The sequence below is a fragment of the Typha angustifolia genome, chromosome 11 (assembly GCF_048772165.1).
Source record: "Typha angustifolia cultivar Huaian chromosome 11, ASM4877216v1, whole genome shotgun sequence".
NCBI lineage: Eukaryota > Viridiplantae > Streptophyta > Magnoliopsida > Poales > Typhaceae > Typha > Typha angustifolia.
The window spans coordinates 9,138,293-9,163,547 of NC_133249.1; the positions used below are offsets into that span (position 1 = coordinate 9,138,293).

Below are 25,255 nucleotides of genomic sequence, written 5' to 3' on the forward strand. Positions count from 1 at the left end.
ATAGGTCCTAAACTAGTTCGCATGAGGTGATTGAACCGGTTCGCATGAGGTGATCGAATCGGTTCGCACGAGTTGGTCGAACCAGTACATGAAAATCTGGCCTACCTAAAAAATTGTGCACTTCATCATCTCTATACAAGTGCCCTAGACCTAACCGTAGGGCTGAAATTTGATTTCGGCCAAAGGGTGCCCCCATAGGCCGCTATAGCCTCAATAGGAATTGCCTAGGGTAGGTGGCCAATGGCAATCCCAATTCGATGGGTCCACGCAGCGGAGGAGCAGTGACGAGCGACGGTGGAAGGCTGAACTCGAATTCAGGCTCATACTGGTGAGTGGCTGCTGTGGCGTGTCACTGACGGGTACAATGGCCCCTAGCAACTATGGAAGGGATCCTCGATCCCATTACTAGTGAGATGTGACGGTGGGAAGCACTGGCAAGGTCATCCCAACGAAGGGATAAACCCCCAAGGTGGTTGCTATCAGTCCAAAGGAGGAGTTGAGGCCGCGGTTTGTGACAGCTCGTCCTCTCCCTTTCATGTCTTGGTATTAATGGCTGCGACTGGCCTGGTCCGCCATGACCAACGATGCTAGTGATGCGGGGGTGGTCGTGCTGAGTTAGGAGGGCTGCCACTAAGGCTTCAATAGCCTTTTCCATCCTCTCTGTGCTCTTTGCAATGGATCAAGTGACCTTGTTGGAGAAATCTTTAAAAAATGCCTCCATCCATGTCGGCAGTTTGTCATCGATAGTTGGTGGTGGTTATAAGAGCATCAAAGAAACTCCCATAGGAATAGAGATGAGTTTCTGATCCTCCATGGTTATTCTCTCCTCGTTCGTCTTGGATCACATGTTAACTATCATTCAAGGAGTGTCGACTCTAATACTAATATTACACACTAAATCTTAGCTGATTTAGATGTAAGAAAATTATGAAAATCTTTGTGGTAGTAGCCTCATGAGTTAGTGTTCTAATGGTTCTAGTATCATGTGAATTCAACGTCGAGATGAAAAGTTAAAAATAAAAGAGTGGAGCAAGTTATGGTGGACGACAAAGTGTGGCGAATAGCCAAGTGTGGTGATGGATGGTTGTAAAGTAGGGTAGTTGTTAGAACAAGATGGTGGCTAGGTTTAGAAGATCGGAAGGCTTTTACGATTACCATCGACTCCTAAAAGATAAAGATGATCTAACGGCTGTATGAAAAGATAAAGATGAAAAAAAAAAAATTTGGCTAAATTCATATTCATTCTATAATTCTAATTATATGTTTATTTCTATTTATAGGAGTAAAACCTTAGGGGATCGGATTCACATGCGAATTATCTAATTTATTTAAAATTTAAAATAATAAGATAAAGCTAACTAACTAACTAACTTGACTCGATTTGACTTAACTTATATGATTGGATCGTAACTTTCATTAAATTTTTGTACGAATAAACAAAGAAGCCCAACCCCTCTATATATAGAGATCGGGTACAATGAATTCTATTCGGACTAGCCTTGAAGGATTTATATAACTCGAACTAGAATTTGCCTTATAGGCTTATATGACTTAATTAGATTTACCTTAAAGATTTACATGGCTTAATTAGGTTTTCCTTAAAGACTTATGTAATTTAATTAAACTTACCTTTTGAAGCATACATTACTTAACTAAACTTACTTTCAGGGCTAACATAAGAGATAAGTATAAATAAATTAAAAGATAAATAGAGACGATTCATCGAGCCTAATATCCTTATAATGTGATCTGATGTGATTCGGTTCGTATTATTAATTAATAAGATAAAAATAATGATGTTTCTCGTAGTGGGTCGGGCCGCGTTTGCGGGACTGTAGGTCAGCTCAGCTAGCGGACCGGGATTTAGTCCCAAGTTTGAAAGAAAAATATTGTTTCCCAATCGAGCCCTAATCACTCTCAACTCTCGAGCCCTCTCCCTGTCCCCTCTCCGGTGGCTAACGGTGGGCGGTGGAGGTACGCTCCCTCTCTCAATCTACTCACTCTTCCACACACTCTCTGTCATTCTCTCTCTCACTCTCTCTCGCGCTACCCCGCCGGTCCTCTCTCTCTCTCTCTCTCTCTCTCTCTCTCTCTCTCTCCGCATACCACCACCCGCCTGTTCTCCTTACGTTTTTTCTTTTACTATTTGCCACCATTAGATGATTACTGCTATTGCTAATTAGTAATTTGTTTCTAGTAGAGTGTGGGCTGTTTTTGACATTGTGTATCATGTGTAATGTCTCTGTGATCTGTGAATAATGCATGCTTGTGAATATATGCACTTCGCAGATATGCTAAATTGCTATTTTGCTAATATCAGTATATATTATTACATTATATATAATTGTTTCTATATTTTTGTATATTAAAAATGGTAGAACAGATAGGTGCATGCATACTGTGGGCGCCGTTCAAAACATCCTTATTTTTATTGAAGAGAAGAAAATCCTCTTCATTGTGCATTTCTTGTTCCTTTCTTCCACAAATTTTTATGCTGTTTGCAGCACATGCGGATGAAGTTAATTTGGAGAAACACTGATTTTTAACTTCATATATGTGTAGTCTTTATCTACCGATCAGGTGTATGTATTATTTTGAATAATCCTTCTTGAATGCTTTTGCTAGTGATGGGCTCTTATATTTCATGAATTATTACTGGATTTATTTCAAGAATCTGCGTCCAGATCTTACCTTGGACAATTGGCTGAAAGAGTGTATGTAATGGCCCTTGAGGGTTTATAGTTACATTGGTAATGGCGGTGGCCGCACCTGAGCAATTGAATTTGGATGAATCCCCTTCATGGGGATCTCGAAGCGTCGATTGCTTTGAGAAATTGGAGCAGATTGGTGAAGGCACATACGGGTAAGTCTTAGAAGCTTCAAAGGCTGCCCCTTTCCTTCTTTATTCCTGACACATTGATGTGTTATTAGAGAACACATTGTCCTAAATTTTGGTTGAGAGGTGCTTCTTTTTGTTAGTTCATTGTTATAATCTTAAGGTCTTTTCTGTAAAGAAGCTTGAAGTTTGCTGACTTATTGGTTAATTACTAGCAATAATTATGATGTGAAACTAATATTTTGATATTATTTTGGTGTGCCATAAAGAAAATTAATTGTTTGATTTATGGAGTGCAGGCAAGTGTACATGGCTAGAGAAACAAGAACTGGAGAAATAGTGGCTTTAAAGAAGATTAGGATGGACAATGAAAGAGAAGGGGTTTGTCCTTGTGCTTTTCCCATACTGGTATGCCATTTTGAAATTCCTGAAAGTGAAGCTTTAAGTGTTCACTTATTTGCAGTTCCCAATAACAGCAATACGTGAGATCAAAATTCTGAAGAAGCTGCATCATCAGAATGTTATTCAACTAAAGGAGATAGTCACTTCACCAGGTACCGTAATTTGTACTTCTTTTTTACTGTCGTTCTATTAAGTGAGCTGATTGTTTGAAACTTTGAATAATTCCAGGTCCAGAAAAGGATGAGCAAGGGAAGACAGGTTTCTTCAGATTGGACTTTCTCTACTTCATTGTGAACTAGCATATGATGTCTTACCAATTTCAAATGTTACAAATGTTATTTTCCAACAAAGTTCCTTGTTTTTATTAAAAGAATTGTGATATATGGAATTTTTAAAGCAGCTGATGGCAACAAGTACAAGGGAAGCATATACATGGTTTTTGAATACATGGATCATGATTTGACTGGGTTATCAGATAGGCCTGGAATGCGGTTCGAAGTACCTCAGATTAAGGTTACCTAGACATCCTTAAGCAATTTTTCTTTCATCACTCATTGCGTCTCTGTCAGCTGTTTCTTCCGCTGCACAGTGCTACATGAGGCAACTGCTAACAGGACTACACTATTGCCATGTCAACCAAGTGCTGCATCGGGATATAAAAGGTATTATGCTCCATCGTTAGAAGGTCTATCCTATCCTTCGCTTTTAGTTGGAGTGGTGGGACAGTCAAGCTTATTTTCTCTAGTTGCTAATTTGATTTTGAAAGCTCCTTTTTGCAGGGTCTAATCTTTTGATCGATAATGAGGGAAATCTGAAACTTGCTGATTTTGGCCTTGCACGCTCATTCTCTAGTGATCACAATGGGAACCTTACAAATCGGGTGATTACCTTGTGGTATAGGTAAATCCTTAATTTCTTTGCCTGATAAAGATGATATGGATTTCTCTATTTAGATGGTTTTATTTAATTCTCAGGTTTAGGTGTGTAAATGAGCTGAATTTGAGTGAGCCGTCTTTTACTTAGGCTTGACTCAAAATGAATTTCGAGCCTAATATGTAGTTTAGGATGAGGCAAGCCTATTTGAAGCGCAAGCCTATTTCAAGCTTGAGCTGTAAATCAGCTCATTGACAATATTTGACAACTCGGTATCAAGATTAGGGTGGCCATCCAAAAAAATAACATGTATCAGTAATATCAGATTGGACTATTTTTAAATACGTAAAATTGCAAATATATTTTAAAAATGCAAGAAATTTTTTAGAAATTTAGAAAAATGATAAGAAAATAATAATTACTTACATATGTCTGCCTGTAAGGCAAATTTTCTTTTTCTGATTTTTTTTTCATTTCTTTTCTCCCTTCTCTTTCCCTCTTTCTCTTCTCATTCTCTCTCTATTGCAATGCACTTTTTTTCTGATTTTCTTTTCATATCTTCTCTCTTATCTCTTTTCCTTTCTCTCTCCTCCCTTCCTCTTTGTGTTACTCCCTCTCTCACTCTACACTCTCTCTCATCTCTCTATCTCACTCTCTGTTACTGTAGCAGACTTTTTATCATAGTAACAGAAATGACATGGTAAAGAGAGCAAGAGAGAGGGAGGAAGATAGCGGAGAAAAAGAAAAGAGGAAGAGGGGGGCTCATCAGAGTCAGAGAGAGGTAGAGGGAGAGAAAGAGATGGGGCATCAAGGAGAGTGACGAAAGGAAAAAAAAAGTAACTCGAAGTCGTCGGAGGTCGAGCTCATCGAATTTAATCGAAGGATGTTGTTGGACATCGAGGTCATCGGGATTTGTGTCGGGTGCTACTAGTTGGAAGGAAGAGAAGTAGAGAAAGAGAGAGAGAAGAGAGAGAGAAGAGAGAGAGAGAGGGAGAAATGGAGAACTCGTATCAATAGGAAAATAACATATTGGGTGGACTAGGTATTGATTGGCCCTAATTATCTTCGGTTGATCTGACTCGGGATCAGCCGAAACTTAGATCCATGCAATTTGAGCTTTAAATAAGCTCATTCAGGCCTTAAACAAGCTAGACTTAATTCAAGCTGAGCTTAGTTCAAGCCTTAAACAAGCTGTGAGCCTATTGGGAGGATATATGAGCTATTGGATCAAAATCTATTAGTTATGAATTATAAATAATATATACATTAATAAATAATAAATTTGAGCTTATTGAATCGAGCTTGAGTGAATCATTTTGTGCCCAAGCTTGGTTCGAAATTCATTTCTAGCTTGAAATTTGGCCCAGGCTTGGCTCATTATTTTTGAGCCAAGCTTGAGCCCAGCCCTAGCTCAAGTTGCTCATTTATTTTGATAGCCATGCTTGAGTTTAACTGAACAAATCACTTCTTGTGTTTACCCTTTATGATTCAATTGTTTGATTGGCAGACCTCCAGAGCTACTGCTAGGAAGCACAAAGTATGGCCCAGCAGTTGACATGTGGTCTGTTGGATGTATTTTTGCGGAACTTTTGCATGGGAAACCAATCTTGCCAGGAAAAAATGAGGTATTGCGTTCTGCATCTAACTTTTGTTTTCCTATTGTACTTGATTATATTTTTATTTAGTATTTTGTTCCTTTTCCAAGATCATGATGTTTTTCTGAAACTATCTTATAAATAGTGGAAATCTTAATATTTGCTATATTTCAAAGTAGTTTGTTTAGTTTTTGCCCTTGCAATCACTATGTGGGACCTTGTTGATCTCAAGTAACACAAATGGGGATATTTGTAATTTTGGAGAAGTAGAAAAGGAAGAGCAGCAGATGAGATTGATAGTAGAGTGCAAATGATGGGGAGAATAAGAGAATTAGAAAAGGAATATATAGGGGAAACTACTAGGAATAGTTGAATACATTGAGGAGAATGCTGAAACTATGCATAAGTGTACTTTAACTCTACTAAATTTTTCATGCTCATATTTATTATTTGTCAGCAGAGAATCAGAACAGCCTACTGAAAATAAGAAGGCAGAATGTTGTTTTTTGTTGGGAAAGAGAAAGTAGGAGAATTAGAAGGGAAGGAAAATAAAATGAGTAAGAAGGAAATACATCTGAATTGCACCCTAGGAAACAGCTCTATGATTATTTATCTGTGAAATGAATATCTATGTAGCTACTCCACCAAAGCACTTCATTACTTTGACAAAATAGGCAATACCTTATAATGTAGGACAACATCTCGGTTGCAGAGTTGAGAACAAGATGTGGGCATCATCTTCAATTTGACCAAAATAAAATTACCTGAGTCCAATTTTGGTCTAATTGTTGATTTTTAATTCAAATAATCAATTGAATTAGTCAATTGATAGATTTGGTAGCCTATATGCGGGGGATGTTTGTATTGAGTTATTACCTAAATTGGGTTAGTCAATTTATGTAAGACTTAATCAATTAGGATCCTATTAGGAAATAAATTCCTATTAGAATCTCAGTTGATAGTTATGGTAAGCTTATATGTAGGGATGTCCACATTGATTTATTACCTAAATTGGGTTAGTCAATTTAGGTAAGATGATCAATTAGAGTTCTATTAGGAAATAAGTTCCTATTAGAATCAGGTAGAATCGAAGTTGTTAACCTATTTAAGGGTTATTGCATGAGAAGCAAGAAAAAGTTGGAATAAAATTTATTTGAGATCTCTCACTTTCTCCCTTGTGGTATTCTTCTTCTTCTCTCTCTCTTTTTCTTTCTCTCCCTTTCTCCTATTCTGTCTTAAGATTCTTCTCTAATCTCTTCTACTTTCTTTCTAAACCTCTCTCCTTCAATCTCTATTTTTTCGTTGGTTATTGCTACTGTCCAGAAGATTCTAGTAGTGAAAGAGAATCTTTGAGTGCCCAAACATGAAGATGAGGACTTGGTTTTAAAGTAAACACTACTATTCAATTTATTGGTAAACCTAAACTCTGAAGTCTTTTTTTACACCATATTTTAGGTCTTTCTACTGTCAACGTACCTATATGAGAGTTGAGGAAGCCACTGCCTTATTTAAGTGGTTCTCTCTTTCTATCTAGTAGTGATCCTTTTAATCAATTAACTTTTTATCAGTTATTACTATATTTTACTTTAGTTACTTGTTTGGGTCGATTGTTTTCCAAAACATTGCATTTATACTAGATTTGCATTAGAAGCAGAGAAAACTAATCAAACCTGTGGAATCCACCAACCACAGTGTCGGAATCCACCGACGTTGGAATCCACCAACAAATGCTCAATATGCGAAAACTCTCAAAATATTTATTAACCCATAAAAGATAATTACAAGCCTTTATATAGGCAAAATAATGTAAAAGATAAAAGATGAAAATATTTATTAACCCATAAAAGATAATTACAAGCCTTTATATAGACAAAATAATGTAAAAGATAAAAGATGAAAATAGCCTTAGAATGTGGCTAGTCACAACCCTCATTAAGTCAAAGGGTCACGGGTGCAACCCTTTTATGCTTATGAGAATAAACGTGATGAAAAGTGGTGTTCCCACCAACTCTCCTAGGGTAGAAAAAACTCGACTCAGTCGAGTGGCTCTGATAGTACTTAAAAATGTTGGGGTCAAGCTGCTGTAACTCCTCACGAATGATTCACGTACAATCAAACTCTGATCGCTAGTGCCATCGAACGAGAAAACGGTGAATCCCTTCTTCTGCGGTAGATGTTATTTGATCATCCAAAATAGCGTCTATTTTTTCTTGTGATGTGGATAGGAAAGGAGAAGTGGTATGTGCATAGCAGAGATGTCTGGAAGGGTAGTAGATGTAGCATAGGGTTCGATAGGGATGTGCATAGGTGGTTGGTAGCCTACTAGATCCTTAATATTAAAAGTACAACTAATACTGTGATTAGGGAGAATATCAATGACATAAGGATTAACATCTACATGTTTCAGAACTTGGAAAGGTCCTGCACTATGGGTATGCAACTTTAGAACAGCTTCTGAAGGGAATCGCTCGGGTCTAAGACAAATCATAACATGATCTCCAACATCGAACTTCTTGGCATATTTGTGTAAGTTGGAATGTATTTTATACTGGCGATTAATCACCTTAATTTGCTTAGTGATCTTTTGATGCAAAGAATGAACATGATGTGCAAATGCTTTTGCAGACTCATAGACTCTAGCATAAGATGACATAGGCAACAAATCTAAAGGTTTGCGTGCTTTAAAATCATGAACTTCAAATGGACTCATGCCAATAGACCTATTATTGAAATTATTATATGCAAATTGGGCTATAGGAAGAATGACATCCTAGTTTTTGTTATGATTACCCACGAGACAGTGCAGAAGATTTCCAAGACTAGGATTAACGACCTTGATTTAACTGTCGGTTCGAGGATGATAGGCTATAGAGAATTTTAATTTTGTACCAACCATGTGCCATAAGGTTTTCTGAAAATAGCTCATAAAGCGAACATTCTGGTCGGAAACAGTAGATTTTGGAAGACTAATATAACTTGACGATATAGGCAAAGTACAATATGGCCACACGTGACGCATCAGAGGTCTTAACACAAAGAATAAAATGGGCCATCTTAGAGAATCGATTCACAACCACGAGGATTGAATCATATTTTCCAAATGTGCGAGGCAATCCCAGGATAAAATCCATACTGACATCCTACCATGGGTGATCAGACATAGATAACAAGGTGTAAAGTTCAGTGTTTTGTTTTCTATGCTTTGCTAACTGACAAGTCCTACATTGACCAACTAATTTTGTGACGTCACGCTTGAGACTTGGCCAATAGAATTGACACTCCACTTCAATGGTCTTATCACGTCCAAAATGATCTAATAGGCCACCAGCATAGATCTCCAAAACGAGGAAGTCACGCATGGATGTATGAGGAATACAAAGCTTGTTAGCCTTAAATAGGTAACCGTTTTAGAGGGAATAACTATCTAAAGCTATGTTCGGATCAGTCAGCAAAGTGAGAATGATTCGGCCAAAGTTCGGGTGAGTTGTATAATCCTTTTTCATTTTGTCAAACCCAGTGACTTTGATGCTAATGGCAGACAGAAGGCTAACCCCTCGACTAAACGCATCAGTTGCCTTATTCTCAACCCCAGCTCTATGATTGAGTACAAAAGTGTGTTTCTATAAGAACTCGATCCAACAAGCATGTCTCGAATTTAGTTTCTTTTGAGAATTTAGGAATTGAAGAGTTTCGTGGTCAAAATAAAGCATGAATTCATACGGAAGTAAATAATGGCGCCAATAGCGCAAAGCTTGAATAACCGCATAGAATTCCTTATTGTAAGTGGAATACGTTTGCTTAGCCTCATTTAGTTTTTCGTTGAAATAGGCAACAGGATGGCGTTTCTGGCTAAGAACACTGTTGATCCCGATGCCTGAGGCATCACATTCCATCTCGAAGGCAGAAAAGTCAGAAAGACGCATTACAGGCGCTATTGTCATTTTCCTTTTAATTTCTTCAAAAGCCTTATTTGCTGTCTTACTCTAATGAAAATCTCCTTCTTCAAGTAAGCAGTGATTGGTGACATGATAGTGTTGAACCCTTGAATAAAGCATCGATAAAAAGTGGCAAGGCCATGAAAGCTATGCACATCATGGATATCTTGCGGTTCCGGCCAATCAACAATTGCTTTAATCTTTTCAGGGTCGGTGCCGATTCCTTTAGAAGTAACTACAAACCTTAAGAAGATGATTTGATTGACAAGAAAAGAACACTTCTTCCTATTACCATAAAGTTGAGCAGCATGAAGCGCTAGATAGACTTGACACAAATGGTCCAAATAAAGCTCTTTTGATTGACTATAAATTAAAATGTCATCAAAATATACTACAAGAAATTTTTCATGAATGGGCGAAGCACTTGTATCATAACACGCATATGAAAGTGCTTGGGGCATTTGATAAACCGAAAGGCATTACCAACCATTTATACAACCCATTTTTCGTCTTAAAAGCAGTCTTCTATTCATTGCTTGGGCGAATTCGGATTTGGTGATAACCTCTTTTAAGATTGATTTTAGAGAAAATATAAGCTCCCGCCATCATATCAAGCATGTCATTAAGTCGAGGAATGGGAAAACGATATTTGACTGTTATTTTATTGATGGTTCGACTATTGATACGCATACGCCAAGACCCATCTTTCTTTGGTGTGAGCAAGGCAAGTGCAGCACAAGGGCTTAGGTTCTCGCGGATGAAACTCTTCATAAGAAGTTCATTCACCTGATGTTGTAGTTCAACATGTTCTTTGGGGCTTATTCGACAGTGTGGCAAGTTTGGGAGAGAAGCACCAGAGACTAAGTTAATTGCATGCTGGATATCGCGCAAAGGAGGCAATTGATTTGGTAGATCATCTGGGAACACATCTTGAAACTCATTTAGTATAGGAGTAGCTTCGTCGGATGACGGAGTGATGGTAATGCTCCTAACTTCACGAGCCACCAATGCAAACATAATAGAGCCTTGGTTTGCTTCCTTTTCAAATTTTTTAGAATTTATTATGTGCAAACCCTTTTTACTTGGAGCATTTTTCTTGTTATCTTTGCTAAGTTTTTAGGGCACATATGATTTATCTTAGTCTTTTTGCCTTCAAAAGTGAAGGAGCGCGAGTTGGAATGCCCAAAAATAGTTACATCATGATCAAATAACCAAGGGCGGCCCAAAATAATGTCCTACATCCATCGACACAATGTCACACCACACATCTTTCTTATAAGAAAGGAATGTGATAGGAACTAGGCATCTCTTATTTATAGCAATGAAAGAATTATTGACCCAAGATACCTTGTAAGGATTCAGATAATGCCAAGTGAGATACAACGTTAAAAGCAACGGCGTTAATACAACTTCCACTATCGATGATGAGCTTGCAATCTTTGGTTCCACATTTAATGTAAGTGCAGAATATTGCATTTCTTCGCCAATCATCGGTCTCCCGGGTTGCGTCAAAGTGCAACGAACAACACTGACAGTATGGTCTTCGTAACTACGATCTTCATCACTATCTTGGACATTATTGGGGTCAACTTCATAAACTTATTCATTAAGCTTGTTTTCTCCGATAGTGTCATCTTGTTCCCCAAGATAAAGGGCCTTTTGAAACATCGGCCACCAAATACACGTGCTTTCCATGTGACGTGTTGGTTAAGTTTCTACATAATAACAAGATAAAGACCCCACATTTCTACAAATAATTCAACAAAAGAGACCTAAAATACCACAGGCCGTAATAAGCCGCTAAAATACATATCTAGACAACTTAAATAGGGTAAATACTTGCGAACTGCAATAAAATAGATAAAAGAGACTGAGCAACTTTTCATCAGCTCCTTCGCGGACTCAGGGTCGGCCACTAATTTGAAAAAAAATTTCACCAAAGGTGGTGAGCACAAACCTCAGCAAGTATACTCCTCTACAGTCTAAAAGTAGTGTAAGGAAGGATGTCACCAAAATATGCATGTATAACATCATGATCATGATAATACATTTATGCAACATGTCTATTATGTCCATATCTACAACTCACATATAATAATAAAAGAATACATGATTTGCATTATTTAAACCATCAAAGCTTTACTCTCATGCTTCCATAAAGCCATAGCCATAAATCATCATGATATGCTCATCGAGCTATCCACCACATCATAAATATATGCTCACCAATCATCTCATACATCGAGGAGGGATAGACATCTAGCGGTACTATTGCCCGTATATGCTTAGCGACACTGTATATGACTGGTTGTTTGTGACTAACAAACTAAGGACCTTAGTTGTAAGTTCATATCTCCCTCTCTACAATAATCATCGCTCACAGCGGGATAGTCAAGAGCACTCAACTCAACAATAGATGCCATGACCCTGCGTCATTGGGTACCACTAGGTTTAAGACATCTATCTCCCAATCATAGTTTCATATCACCAGTGTCTAGTCTCTAACAGAGCAGTGTGATCGCCTGAATGTCACTCAGGCTAACGACCTCAGGCGTGGACTATTTATCTCATAGGCACCATATAATGAACTCTACCCTTAACCCCGGGTTGAGTTAGTGAAGGGTATTGCCTAGTCCGGACTTAACTACGTGGTAATACATGCAAGTAGTGAAATGATCACATCATCAATCATATGTCATGTACATCAAAATTATCATACTTAGGTATGCACCAACAACCTGTAAATAACTATGAAGCAAGAAAGTAAATATGATAACGTTGAACAATAAATAAATTATTTGCACACATGTGATTTGTATATCATAAATTCATAAAGTCAACATCACGTCAATGTTACACTATATTCTTAGACTACGGAGGATTTACTTGCATGACAAGTTTTCAAGTTAACAATTTCAATTACGCCACGGATCATCCTTGCATAGCACGGAGTCCACCTCGATAATGAAAGTAATAAAACATGAGCATAACAATTCTACCACTAATTAATTAAATAATCCTATTGACATCCGATATAGGTTTGAGTAGGTCCATCCGAAAATCCTTACCTTTATTAATCTAATAGAGTGGGTATATTAATTATGACGGTTTGACGCACCATTAACGGTTATTAATATAATTCTCATCATATTTATCGTTCTACTAATTATTGTTGATTCGAAGTAAATAAAATATACCTCATTGGGTTAATTTACTTTATTGAATATAGCCGCACATCTAATATAGTTATCAAACTTCAATTAGAGATAAGTTCCTATTAAAGCAATTCATAGTGGTACTCTCATCTATTGCCTCATTTATTAATATTAATTTATGGCAATTACTATATCTAACAATAGTATTTCTTATCGATAATTAATATTAAGGCTCAAGTTTGCCAACAATAAATAAACAACATGACTTAAGTAATTTAAAATGATTAAAGAGTAATTACTCGGGCTACCTCAAAGCCCAAGAGTCCAACATAAGTCCATCAGATTGAGCCCAAGTCCCTAAATGAACTAATATTGTAATGCCTAAAAGCCTATTGGGCTAGGTTGCAGCCCGACCCACAACATGGGCTGGGCTGCAGCCCGACCCACCAACTTGGGCTGGGCTGCGTGCAGCCCAACTCACCACGTGGGTTGGGCCGCACCCAACCCAAGTACAAGGTGGGCTGGCCTGCACCCAGCCCAACCTCACAGTCAACCTCCCATCCTCACCTGAGGCATGCCGGGAAGGAAGGGGGGGCTGCGACGATTGCTGACACCGACAGTCGGCCACTCACTTGCTAGCCTTCCTCTCCGGTTGAAGGAAAAGGCGCACGAGGTGCCGATCGGTGAGGAAGTAGGAAGGGAGAAAGCACTAACAAAATTAATAATCCAAATTAACCTTGTGAGCCGAAAGGAGACTTATCAATGAGTTGGACCATGGGATCGATGGGCTTCGATGGCGCTCCGACGAGATAGGAGGAAAAAGGGGAAAGATGGTGGCTGCAGGGGAAGAAAGGAAGAGAAAGAAAAGAAGAAGAAAGAAAAGAAGAGAAGGAAGGGAAAGGGTAAGGCAGTGTGCTCATTTTTTTTTAAATTTAAAATACTAGAACGGGATGTTACACCTTTCAAGGACAGTTTGAGGCTATATGACCAACTTGTCTGTATTTGTAACATCGACAGGGGTCATTAATAGGTGTAGTTTCATAGAGGGGCCCTTTTCCTTTGTTGAGTTGGGTAGCTGCGGCAGTTTGGGTAGTTTTGGTAGGTATCGATGTTGGTGGAGCTTTTAAGCTAGCAGGTGTGTAACTGGGAAGTTTGCGCCTAATTGGTTGCCTAGGCAATTATTGCCTATTAACCATCTCGTAGTTCAATGCAAGAGTGTAAGCCTGATTTAAGGAGGTAACTTTCCGGAAAACTAACTCTTTTCGGATGTCATCGTTAAGGCCACGTCGAAAATGACTCAGTGTCATCTTCTCATCTTTCACAACATCACACTTCAATATGTATTTCTCAAATTGGGAGATATAATCGCTCACAGTTCTATTTCCTTGTCTAAAATTATTCCATCGATCCAAAAGGTCACCAAGATAAGAATGTGGCAAATATTTTTTTTTTATTTCATGCTAATGAATTATGGGAGGTCGGTTTCGTCGCACTAAAAGTTGCTCTATACTTTGCCAAAACAGTTTGGTGCTCGGTCGACTAGTTTCGTTTGGGCAAATTTAATGCGTCGGTTTTCCAGTAGATCATACCACTCAAAGAAGTGGTCCATCTTACGGAGCCAGTCAGTAAACACAGCAGGATCTAAACGACAGTTAAAAGTTGGGGCATTAACCTTTATATTTTTTATAATTTGATCGTCATTGTTTTGAAATTCTCTAAAGGCGACATTGCCTCTAAACCCCCTGTTATTGTGAAAATCAAATGTATTTTTACGATAATTTTGCCTCTGGGGTTCTCTCTCAGGACCTCTCTCATGGTAAGGGTAGTATGAGGCCTATTGATGGGTATCGACATTAGGAGCTGTGCACGCGTGGCACCCATCTTAAGATGCACCGATGTCACTCCTGGTCTCATGTTGGTCACCACCCATCTCAATAGTCTCAAGACAAGCATTGAAGTTGTCTAATCTGGTTGTAATGGTTTTAATGGACTCTTGTAAAAAATCGACGAAAATAATCAAACCCATGGAATCCACCAACTGGTGTGTCGAAATCTATCGATATTGGAATCCACCAACAAACATTCAATATGAGAAAACTCTCAAAGTGTTTATTAACTCATAAAAGATGATTATAAGTCTTTATATAAGTAAAACAAAGTAAAAGATAAAAAGACGAAAATAGTCCTAGAAGGTGGATAGTTACAACCCTCGTTTAGCCAAAGGGCTAAGAGTGTACCCTTTTTGTGCTTACAAGAATAAACGTGACAAAAAGTGGTATCTCCACCATTCTAATCCCTTTTCAAGCTTGAAGCTTTATTTTGTCAAGTAATATATCTGTACTATTAATATTGTTAGCACTGAAACCTTCTACTGCTCCAAACATTTTCAGGCAATCCAGTGGTTCATATTTTGCTGAACCATCAAGGAAATTTAAATGTTTTTCTTTTCTTTTCTTTCTCTATCTTTGCTTCAAATAGAGCGCTTTATATATTCCTTACTGATCTTCTGGTTGCAAGCATAATCAACTCACAGAATGCTGCTCCCATACCTTTTTGATTTACATTACAGCTTAATATTCAGATGAATCTATTGATGTTCTAGAGCTTTTTGCACTCAAAATTCTTAGAGAGAAGGTTATTACCTATGTCTCTTCTTTTGTCCTGCAGCCAGAGCAATTGACTAAAATATTTGAGCTTTGTGGGACTCCAGATGAGGTGAACTGGCCAGGTGTGACTAAAATTCCCTGGTATAACAATTTCAAGCCTGCACGACCATTGAAAAGGCGTGTCAGAGAGGTTTTTAAGCAGTAAGTGATCTATCTGAATTGCACCTTATAGATTAATTACTGCTCTACGTGGGTTCTGTGGATAATTAACTGAGTTCTTGTTTGCAAATTTCTTATTTCATCTGATGTAATTTTCTGTGATTTGACAGTTTTGATCGTCATGCGCTGGATCTTTTGGAAAGGATGTTAACATTAGACCCTTCACAGGTATTGTTACTAAAATTTGCCTGTAATATTTTACAGATTTGTCATCTACTCATCCACTATGCATGAACATATCCTCACCAGCTGGAAACTATTGACCATTTAGTAGTGACAGAGGATTAGCTATCTCATGAATCATGCTTTAAGTGTTGCTTCTTTTTGTACTTGGGTTCTCAGGCTCTACTAGTATTTTTTTCCTTATAAAAATTAAAAATTCCATTGAGTTGGAATGTTTGTCCTTGTTTTTTATACAATATGGACAGAGTATCAGCTTCCTGCCAAAGCAGCTTGATGTTAATTCATCACTTGAAAGGCCACACGTTCTGATGAAACATCAAACAGTTCATACTGTCATGATAAATGAGCTTGTTAAAAGAGACGCTGAATGTGTTTTTCCTTATTTGAATAGTAGTTTGCCAAATGGGAGGATAGATTGATGAGAGGAACTTGTAGTGATGATATAAAATTGGGTTCAATTTGAATCTTATATGCAACCTCATTTTCTTTTACTTGTATCATTTATGTGTATGTTCACTGTTTGTGTCATTTTGAAAATGTCAGAGGATCTTTGCAAAAGATGCACTTGATGCAGAGTATTTTTGGACTGATCCTTTACCTTGTGACCCTAAAAGGTATTGGTTGAAGGCTTTACTACTACCCTCTTGAGAGCTTGAAATTCCATATTGTGTCAGTCCAATTGACGTTTTAAAGTTGTCTAGTTTTCTCACCTTAAATTCATTTGACTTATGTTTCACCATTCTGATGCAGCCTACCGAAGTATGAGTCTTCACATGAATTCCAGACAAAGAAGAAGCGTCAGCAGCAACGCCAACAAGAAGAAGCAGCAAAACGTCAAAAATTGCAGCATCCACAACCACATGCTCGGTTGCCTCCCATCCAGCAGACTGGCCAACAGCACCCTCAGATCAGACTTGGTCCAAGCCAGCCAGTTCACAATGCGCAGCCTCCCATGGCTGCTGGCTCAGGCCATCACTATGGGAAGCCTCATGGGCCCTCTGGAGGGCCTAGCAGGTACCCACAGGGTGCAAATCCAGGTGGTGGATATAACCCTAATCGTGGCGGACCAGGTGGTGGTTATAGTACTGGTCCATATCCTCCTCAAGGCCGCGGTGTACCTCCTTATGCTGGTGGCAATGGCATGCCCGGGACTGGTGGGCCTAGAGGTGGGAGTGGAAGTGGGTATGGAACTGGCGCACCAACTTACCCCCAAGGAGGCCCATATGGACCTTCAGGTCCAGGCCGAGGTCCCAACGTGATGGGTGGGAACCGCAACCAACAGCAGTATGGTAACTGGCAGTAGTGGAGTTTTAGGTTCTTAATTCCAGTTGCTGAGATGATAATTACTTGTCAAGTTAATGCAGTATGAGTGCTATAATATCTAGCAAGCTTGGATTAGGACCTAACTATATTGTTCTCACTTCTTTTTTGGAGAAGAGATCTATCTTCAAAATCAGAACTTGGTAATGTGCTTCATACCATTTTCACATTGATTAAAACTATTGTTTGTGTGCGTCCAAACTTACAATTGCAGTACTATTGTGGTAAACTTAAAAACTTTCAGGATCTGAAATATGTAGTTCTACATTTATTTAGACCACAGGCAGGTAACTTAGGTATGGTGTAACTTGTCACCGTAACGTCCAGGGCTCTGTCTCGTGTAGGCAAACAATGATAAGGAGCAACTACTGCACAACCTCAATAACAAAAAATTGATTCTATCAAAGGCATTTTGGAAGTCCCTAAGTTTTTATGGGGTAATTTTCTAACAAACTATTCATTTCTATATAAGCAAGTGATTAATAATCCTCTTCCATAAAGAGACTACACAACAGTGGTTTTCTATAGGAAAAGCAATTTATAATTTCTTAGGGGTGAAAATGGATTGGATAGTACTTAATCCATATCTGAATCCATATTTTTAGTTCGGATACGGATTCGGATACGGATATTGAACGGATAGCAAAATTTAAAACCATATCCTAAATAAACGGATACGGATAATTTTCGAATAAAGGATCGGATCTTAAATGGATATTGATTGAATTTAAAATAATTATAATATTTTATTTAAATATAATTAACACAAAATTATTAAGAGTTTTAGAATAAATAATTTTTTTGTATATCAAATATATAAAATTAGAGAAATTAATCTCTATAAATAATATATAATATATTAATAATAATAATAATAATATTTACTATTTAAATAAGCAAACTAAAAACTGTAAATTATTTAAAAAATATGCCGATAAACGGATATCCGATATCCGATATCCGTATCCGAATCGAATAGAAATTTTTTATCCGAATCCGATCCGAGTCGGGTCGGATAGCTGGTCGGGTCAGAGTTAATCTGACCCGTTTTCACCCCTAGCTATAGTCCATTTTTTTTGGTGATTCAGAGCCTACCTTTTTGTTGGGAATGGTTTCGTAATTCAATCTATGTTTTTGCTTGGGCACTGCATGTGCTTGCTCTTATGCACACACAACATGCATGGTCGTCACACAAAAATATGCGTGCTTATATCTATTACAAGATAAATCATACTAGCATCTAAATAAATATGTTAACTATTAGTATAAAAATCCATAATAATCATGTTGGACTATTACATAATTTGGTAAAACTCACAAAGATTATGACAAATCATCAAGATATAATGAAAATGACTAATATATAAGTAAAATATAATCCAATCTGTATTATACAAATTATCGATGGAGTATAAATATATTTAATAACGATACAATCTAATTTCTATATAAACTAACTTTTATATTATCCCAAATTTAGCTCACCTCATCTTCGCTCTAACATATCCCTTTAAGGAATCTTAAGCCGCTTTTAGATACATCATATCGGATGGGAAAGTTAGAAAAGAAGATAGAGTTATGAAATAAAGGCTCAGTGAATAGATCTTACTCTAAATTAGTGATACCAAATAGAGAGTAAATTATGTATGAATAAAAATTAGTGATACCAACTAGATAATATTAATAAAAAAAGGAATATCATGTATGAATGAGTATATAAATATATCCTCAATATATATATATATATATGTATGTATAATAGATATCATGCCATAACTGATTAAATATATAATTCTCGACAATGTAAATATATATCTCTAGTCATATTTTCATCAGAACTCTCTTATATATAACACATATGATGCATGCCGATCATGACCATACTATTAAAACTCTTCAAGCCTCAGCAGGCACGTATACGCCCATGTGCTCACATGGCATGTGCGGTGTATGTGATAAGACGGACATGGCCGTCAGATACTAGAAACGTGTCTATACTCACATTATATATCTCAAGATAATCATGCTATCATCCAAATAAACATGTTAACATATCAAATTCCATATCTACAAAAATTATCTTAGACTATTACATAATCTGGTAGGATCCACACAAGTCACGATAAACTATCAAGATATAATGAATACAACTAATACAATACTGTCCAACCTATATAATATTTTCTATTATACAAAATATGATCTAATATAATATAATATAAAAATATACCGATGGATTTTACGGTACTAAAAGATAGTCTATGATACCAATGATAAGGCGACGGAATAATTTCTTCAAGATCTGAATTTATTGTAGGAAGTAGTCCATGCAACCAAGGAAAAATATTCACCAAATATTCTCCCATAGTTAGACAATTATGAAACCAAGTGGAATTGATCCGTAACTCCCTGATCTATATTTTTTGTATTTACGCACTTCGTAGATTCGAACTACAACTAGGACAAAACCATGATATATTGCGGTTGATGGTGGTGGTGACGGGTGGAGTGGATGTTAGAGTTATGGATAATAATGGAGATGATGGTGGATGATTGATGTTGTTTAAGTGATAAAGACAAAGAGAAAGAAGTGGTCGAGATCCCAAGGAAGATGGCGGACTCAATAGACGAGGGAGATTAGAAGTTAGGAGAGACCTTGCCAACAGTAGAGGTGGTAGGTTAGTGTAGAAGAAGGAGGGAGATTTGGGTAGAGAGAATGGAGAGAAGATAGGAGGTAAGAAATCAATAATCCAATAGCATAATAAATTTGGCTGCCATCTACACCTTTATAAAGGCTAGCCAATAAGCCCAAATATAATTATTAACCATAATTCTAGAAGATTCCCATCGATCACGTTCGAACGCGCCCGATCACGTTCGAATGCACAAAAGGTGTTCTCTGTATGTGCCAACGCGCCCGATCGCGTTCGAATGCACATTTTGCGTTCTCTGTTTTTGTGAACCTGATGTAGGCGTTCGCAAGAGCGTTCGAACACGACCTACATGAACTTTATTTTAATGAAAATAAACAACTAATGCAATAAGAAAAGACCCTAACTAAATATATCAGCCCACCATACTTTCCCCACCTTGTCCTCAAGGTGAAAGGTCAGGGAAATGCTCCAAAATATCAGTCTCCAACTCCATGTTGCCTCATCAGATGTCTTGCCAAACTACTCGACTAGAATCTCCATCTCTAATTTGGTACCATGTCATTGTTGGCACCTAGCTAGTACGCGAACTGGCTCTACGATCTCTGTCTCCTCTAATGGCTCCGGTAGAACTGATCCAATGACCTCATGATCTCAATTCTCTCCTTCAGTAATAAAACATGGAAGATAAGATGCACTCTCGACCTCTCTAGCAGCTCCAAATGATATCCAATTGGACCAATACACTCTAACACTCGAAACAGACCGAAGTAGTGATGTGCTAACTTCTGGTTTCGCATCGGACGCAAGGTCACCTATCAATACGGTTGCACCCTCACAAACACCCAACTGCAATTATCGAACTCCTGCTCCCTATGATTGCGATCATAAACTTGCTTCATGTGGTTTTGAGCAATTTAAGATGGGCACGCAACCTCCTCAATGTGGCGTCTCTATCCATCAAAGCTAAGTCCACCTCCGTCCGATCTGCAGATGCCATTGGATCATAAGTGCATAATGTTGGAGCCATACGTCCATACATCACCTTAAATGGAGTTATGCCAATGCTGCTTTGGTAGGCGGTGTTGTAAGTGTAATAACCTAAGTAGGGTAAAAAAAATAAATAAACTTGCTCGGCACGACGTGACTGGCCACGTTGTGGCCGGCCTCGTGCCCAGCACGCCATGCATGCCGTGGCAGCGGTGGGGGTGCCATGCCCCTCCACTGAGCCACTCTTCTCCACGCCGCGGCGACGCGTGGAGGTGGGACCCGGCCCACCGGCCACTCTGCCGCCGCCGCGTGACCTGCTCTTTCTCTCTCTAATATTCTTTTTCTCTCTCTCTTCTCCATATTCTCTTGATCTCTCTCTCTAGCTCTCTCCCTCTCTCTCTCCATCTAGTTCACCAATAGTCACCGACCGCCAGGAAAAGCCGCTGTCAGCCCTTCTATCCACTGGTGAGCCCCTCTCTCTCTCTATCTCTCTTTCTCTCTCTCTCTCTCTCTCTCTCTCTCTCTCTCTCTCTCTTTCTCTCTCTCTCTCTCCCTCTCTCTCTCTCTTGGTTTTCTCTCGGGACCATCAGAGGTTTGAGCCGCTGGCGAGAGGCCGGCCGTTGAGTGGCCACCAACGGCCATATCCCTCCCCTGCAGCCCAACCCTCTTCCCCTTTTCTCGTTCCTCTTCTTCTTTTTCTTCTTCTTCTTCTTCTATTTTCCGTTTCTTTCTTGTATTGAATTTCATAATCATACCCCAGCAATTTTGTGACCCATTTCTGCTGTGTTGGAGTGTGTATATGCTATCCCATAAAGTATGGAAGGCTTCTTTGATTGGTTCGGATAATGAATCGCCTACCGATCAAATAAGGTCTCTACTTTGTCACCGTATGCATAATTGCCAATATCTCTTTCTCGTAAGTCAATAATTGCTGAGATTTTTGTGATAAAGCTTTGCTAAGGCAATGGGACGTCTTCCTTGTATTAGTATAGCTTCTATGCCAACTCCCGACGCATCACATTCCATAATTAACTCTTTGGTGAATTCCAGCAGTGCTAAAACGGGCGCCGTTATCATTGCTGTTTTCAGTTTTTAAACGCTGTAGTGGCTGCATCCGTCCATCTAAAAGAGTTCTTCAATAAAGAAGTGAGAGGAGCAGCGATCTTGCCATACCCGACGATGAAGCGGTAATAATATTTGGACAGCCCCAAAAATCCTTGCAATCCGGTGGTGGTAGTAGAAATAGGCCAAGTTGTCATGCATGCCACCTTTTGAGGATCCGCCGCTACACCTTCCACTGAGATGATGTGGCCTAAATACTCCACTTGTGGTACTCCCCATAGGCACTTGGACTTCTTGATCTTCAGTTGGTTTTGCTTCAACAAATTCAGTATATCCTCCAAATGCCGCCGACGCTCCAATTTAGTCTTGCTATATTACTTAATATGGCAACAAAATTTTTATATGCCGATGTCCCAAATCTGCATGTAATCCTCCTATAAAAGTCAACCCAACCGGTAAATTGTCCACCACGAATAACCGATTTATACCAAAGCAAAACCGTTCTTTGGAGGTGAAAGCTTGCCATCTGGACCTTTGTGTTCTTCACCGTCCCTTGACAATCAAAGTATTATTCAACTTGAAACACCCAATCTATTGCATCACTACCTTGAAATTTTGGAAAATCCAAGCATGCGGTTCTCCCCCGAATAGCATTGTCGAATTCGCAAAAGATCCTTGGTTCAGGTCTGAACCTTTATGCATGTTGATCTCCTTCTCTAAATCCTCGAGCACGTCCATCACCATCTCCGAAGGGATCAACCTCATCCTCAAATTGCCAATCCTCCTCATCGATGAAGCGCACCGGTGCCGCACGTCTCTCGAGTTCCACCACCGTCGGTCTTGGGTTTTGTAACGAAGGTGAGTGATGATGTGTAGGCATATATAAAAGAGGATCATTGACACTAACATATCGCACCTGGACCTGTGGGGTATCGGTTCGGTGTGGTTCCACCGCTGATCTTTCTTGAGGCACCAATCTTCATCAAGGAGATGATGAAGCTCGATTGTGTCCACTCTATGCAGCAATATTTGAAACATGCCCCTAAGTTCATCTACCAAGCCCAAATTCACACCCATGGGCGTTGGTTGACTCGGTCCTACTGTGGTCGCTTTAAAGGAATCGGCCTCACGGTTAGGGTTATCGTGAGTTGTGTCTTCCCCTGTCGGTATGTTCTCCATTGATCTCCTTGTCAACGTCATCTTTCTTGTTTCAATCATTAATGGAGGTTTGAGGTTTGCCTGGCTCTGATACCGATTGATAGGTTCTACGGTACCAAAAGATAGGCTCTGATATCAATGATAGGGCTACGGAATGATTTCTTCAAGATCTGAATTTATTGTAGGAAGCAGTCCATACAATCGAAAAAAAATATTCACCAAATATTCTCCTATAGTTAAAAAATTACAAAACAAAGTGGAATTGATCTGTAACTCTCTAATCTACGTGTTTTATATTTATGTCCTTCGTAGATTCGAACTGCAACTAGGATGAAAACATGATATATTGCGGTTGATAGTGGTAGTGACGGGTGGACGATAATGGAGATGAGGGTGGATGGTTGATGTTGTTTAAGTGATAAAGATGAAGGGAAAGAAGTGATCGAGATCCCAAGGAAGAGGGAGGACTCACAGACGAGGGAGATTAGAAGTTAGAAGAGACCTTGCCAACAATAGAGGTGGTAGATTGGTGAAGAGGGAGGAGGGAGATTAGAGTAGAGAGAATAGAGAGAAGATAGGAGGCAAAAAATTAATAATCCTGAAAAAAATAAATCCCTAGACACACGTATGTATCTAACCTCTAGGCAATGATATTTCTCGTTCGCTTAAGTAAAAGTCGGATGAAATATTAAAAACGAAAGTAGAGATGAACGCCAAGATTTTAACGTGGAAAAACCCAAAACGGGAAAAAAACCACGGATCCAAACTCGGATCAAAACCAATCACAATAATAGTAGCAGTTACAAGACTGACTCACAAAACACCCCGTCGATCCAAACGACTTTGTTTCTCTCAGACTTGATCGCTAGAACCCACGATTCATTGCTTCTTGTGATTGAAGTCCAATCTCAGTAGCCCTCGAGATTGATCATTCGTCTAGATCACCCTTAAGACGAAAGATTAAATTCTTGTAGATGAGTGGAACATTGTTAGTTGAAGAATCGATGTAGCCTCAAGAAGTCTCTTTCAATAATATTTCTTCAACTCCCTTGAGATAGGGTTTCACAATCCTTATATATGATCTTCAAGGTAGAGACAAATCTGAGTCTTATCCGTACTCATGAACTTCAAGATAGAGCCAACTCCGAGTCTTATTCGTACTCATGATCTTCAAGATAGAGCCAAATCTTAATCTTATCCGTACTCATGAAAGTCCAATATTTTTAAACTTTGTTGGTGCGTTCGAACGGGCTCGAGTGCGTTCGAACGCGACAGCTTGAATTCTTCAGGTTGCGTTCGAACGCGTTTGTGAACGCGGCTCTCTGTCTGTGTGAACGCAGTGCCCGCGTTCGAACGCGTTTGTGAACGCACCGCGTTCGAACGCGTTTGTGAACGCACCGCGTTCGAACGCGTTTGTGAACGCACCGCGTTCGAACGCGTTTGTGAACGCGGTGTGAACTCAACAGCTTTTCTCCAATAACCTTGCAATTCTTCATACTAGAGATATTCTAGACTTGTGTAAAGCTCATATACATGTAAAAAATACACTTAGAATATTTTGTACACAATTGCCAACAAATAAAAACCTAACAAATCCAATAGCATAATGAATTTGGCTGCCATCCACACCTTTATAGAGGCTAGCCAACAAGCCAAAATATAATTACTAACCCTAATTCTAGAAGATTCTTGCCGATCGCGTTCGAACGCGCCCGATCGCGTTCGAATGCACAAAAGGTGTTCTGTATATGTGCGAACGCGATGCAGAAGTTCGAACGTGCCCGACCGCTTTTGAACGAATATTTTGCATTCTTTGTTTTTGCAAACCTGATGCAGGCATTCGCAAAGGCGTTTGAACACGACCCCTTCCGCGTTCGAACGCGATCTACAGAAATTTTATTTTAATGAAAATAAACAACTAATGCAATAAGAAAAGACCCTAACTAAATGTATCATATACATTGGTATAACTCAACTTCTAAATAAGCTACCTTTTTTACTATTTTACATCTACTTTACCTCATCTTTGTAACGTTTCTTCACAATATCTCAAATCCCTATTAGGTGCCTAATTTTTGAGGGTTAGAAAAGAAAAATAAAGAGAATCACGAGCTAAGTGCTCAATTAACTAATCAAACCCCAAATTAGTGATGCTAAACAAAGAGTAAATCATATACTAGATAATATAAATTAGAAAAGAGCATGATATCGTGTATGAGTATGAATATATATACCCTTAATAATATATATAATTATAACTAATTTTATTT

At 38.7% G+C, this 25,255-nt stretch overlaps 1 protein-coding gene across 3 annotated transcripts; it reads left to right on the top strand.

The window, feature by feature from the left end:
- Positions 1–1,838: 1,838 nt before the first annotated feature.
- LOC140771141 (cyclin-dependent kinase C-2-like) lies at positions 1,839–17,337 on the top strand. 3 transcript variants are annotated; one of them, XM_073112558.1, is made up of 13 exons: positions 1,839–1,974; positions 2,685–2,863; positions 3,136–3,217; positions 3,300–3,390; positions 3,467–3,496; positions 3,639–3,751; positions 3,828–3,900; positions 4,018–4,138; positions 5,619–5,736; positions 15,464–15,603; positions 15,732–15,789; positions 16,348–16,418; positions 16,555–17,337. In XM_073112558.1, the coding sequence occupies exons 2-13, from the start codon at positions 2,754–2,756 to the stop codon at positions 17,105–17,107; spliced, it is 1,560 nt and encodes a 519-aa protein (XP_072968659.1). In that variant the 5' UTR covers positions 1,839–1,974; positions 2,685–2,753; the 3' UTR covers positions 17,108–17,337. The 3 variants fall into 3 exon arrangements, with proteins under 3 accessions (XP_072968659.1, XP_072968658.1, XP_072968660.1); XM_073112557.1 differs by having other exon boundaries at positions 1,882–1,974; positions 2,626–2,863; XM_073112559.1 differs by having other exon boundaries at positions 1,895–1,974; positions 2,672–2,863.
- The last annotated feature ends 7,918 nt before the right edge of the window (positions 17,338–25,255 follow it).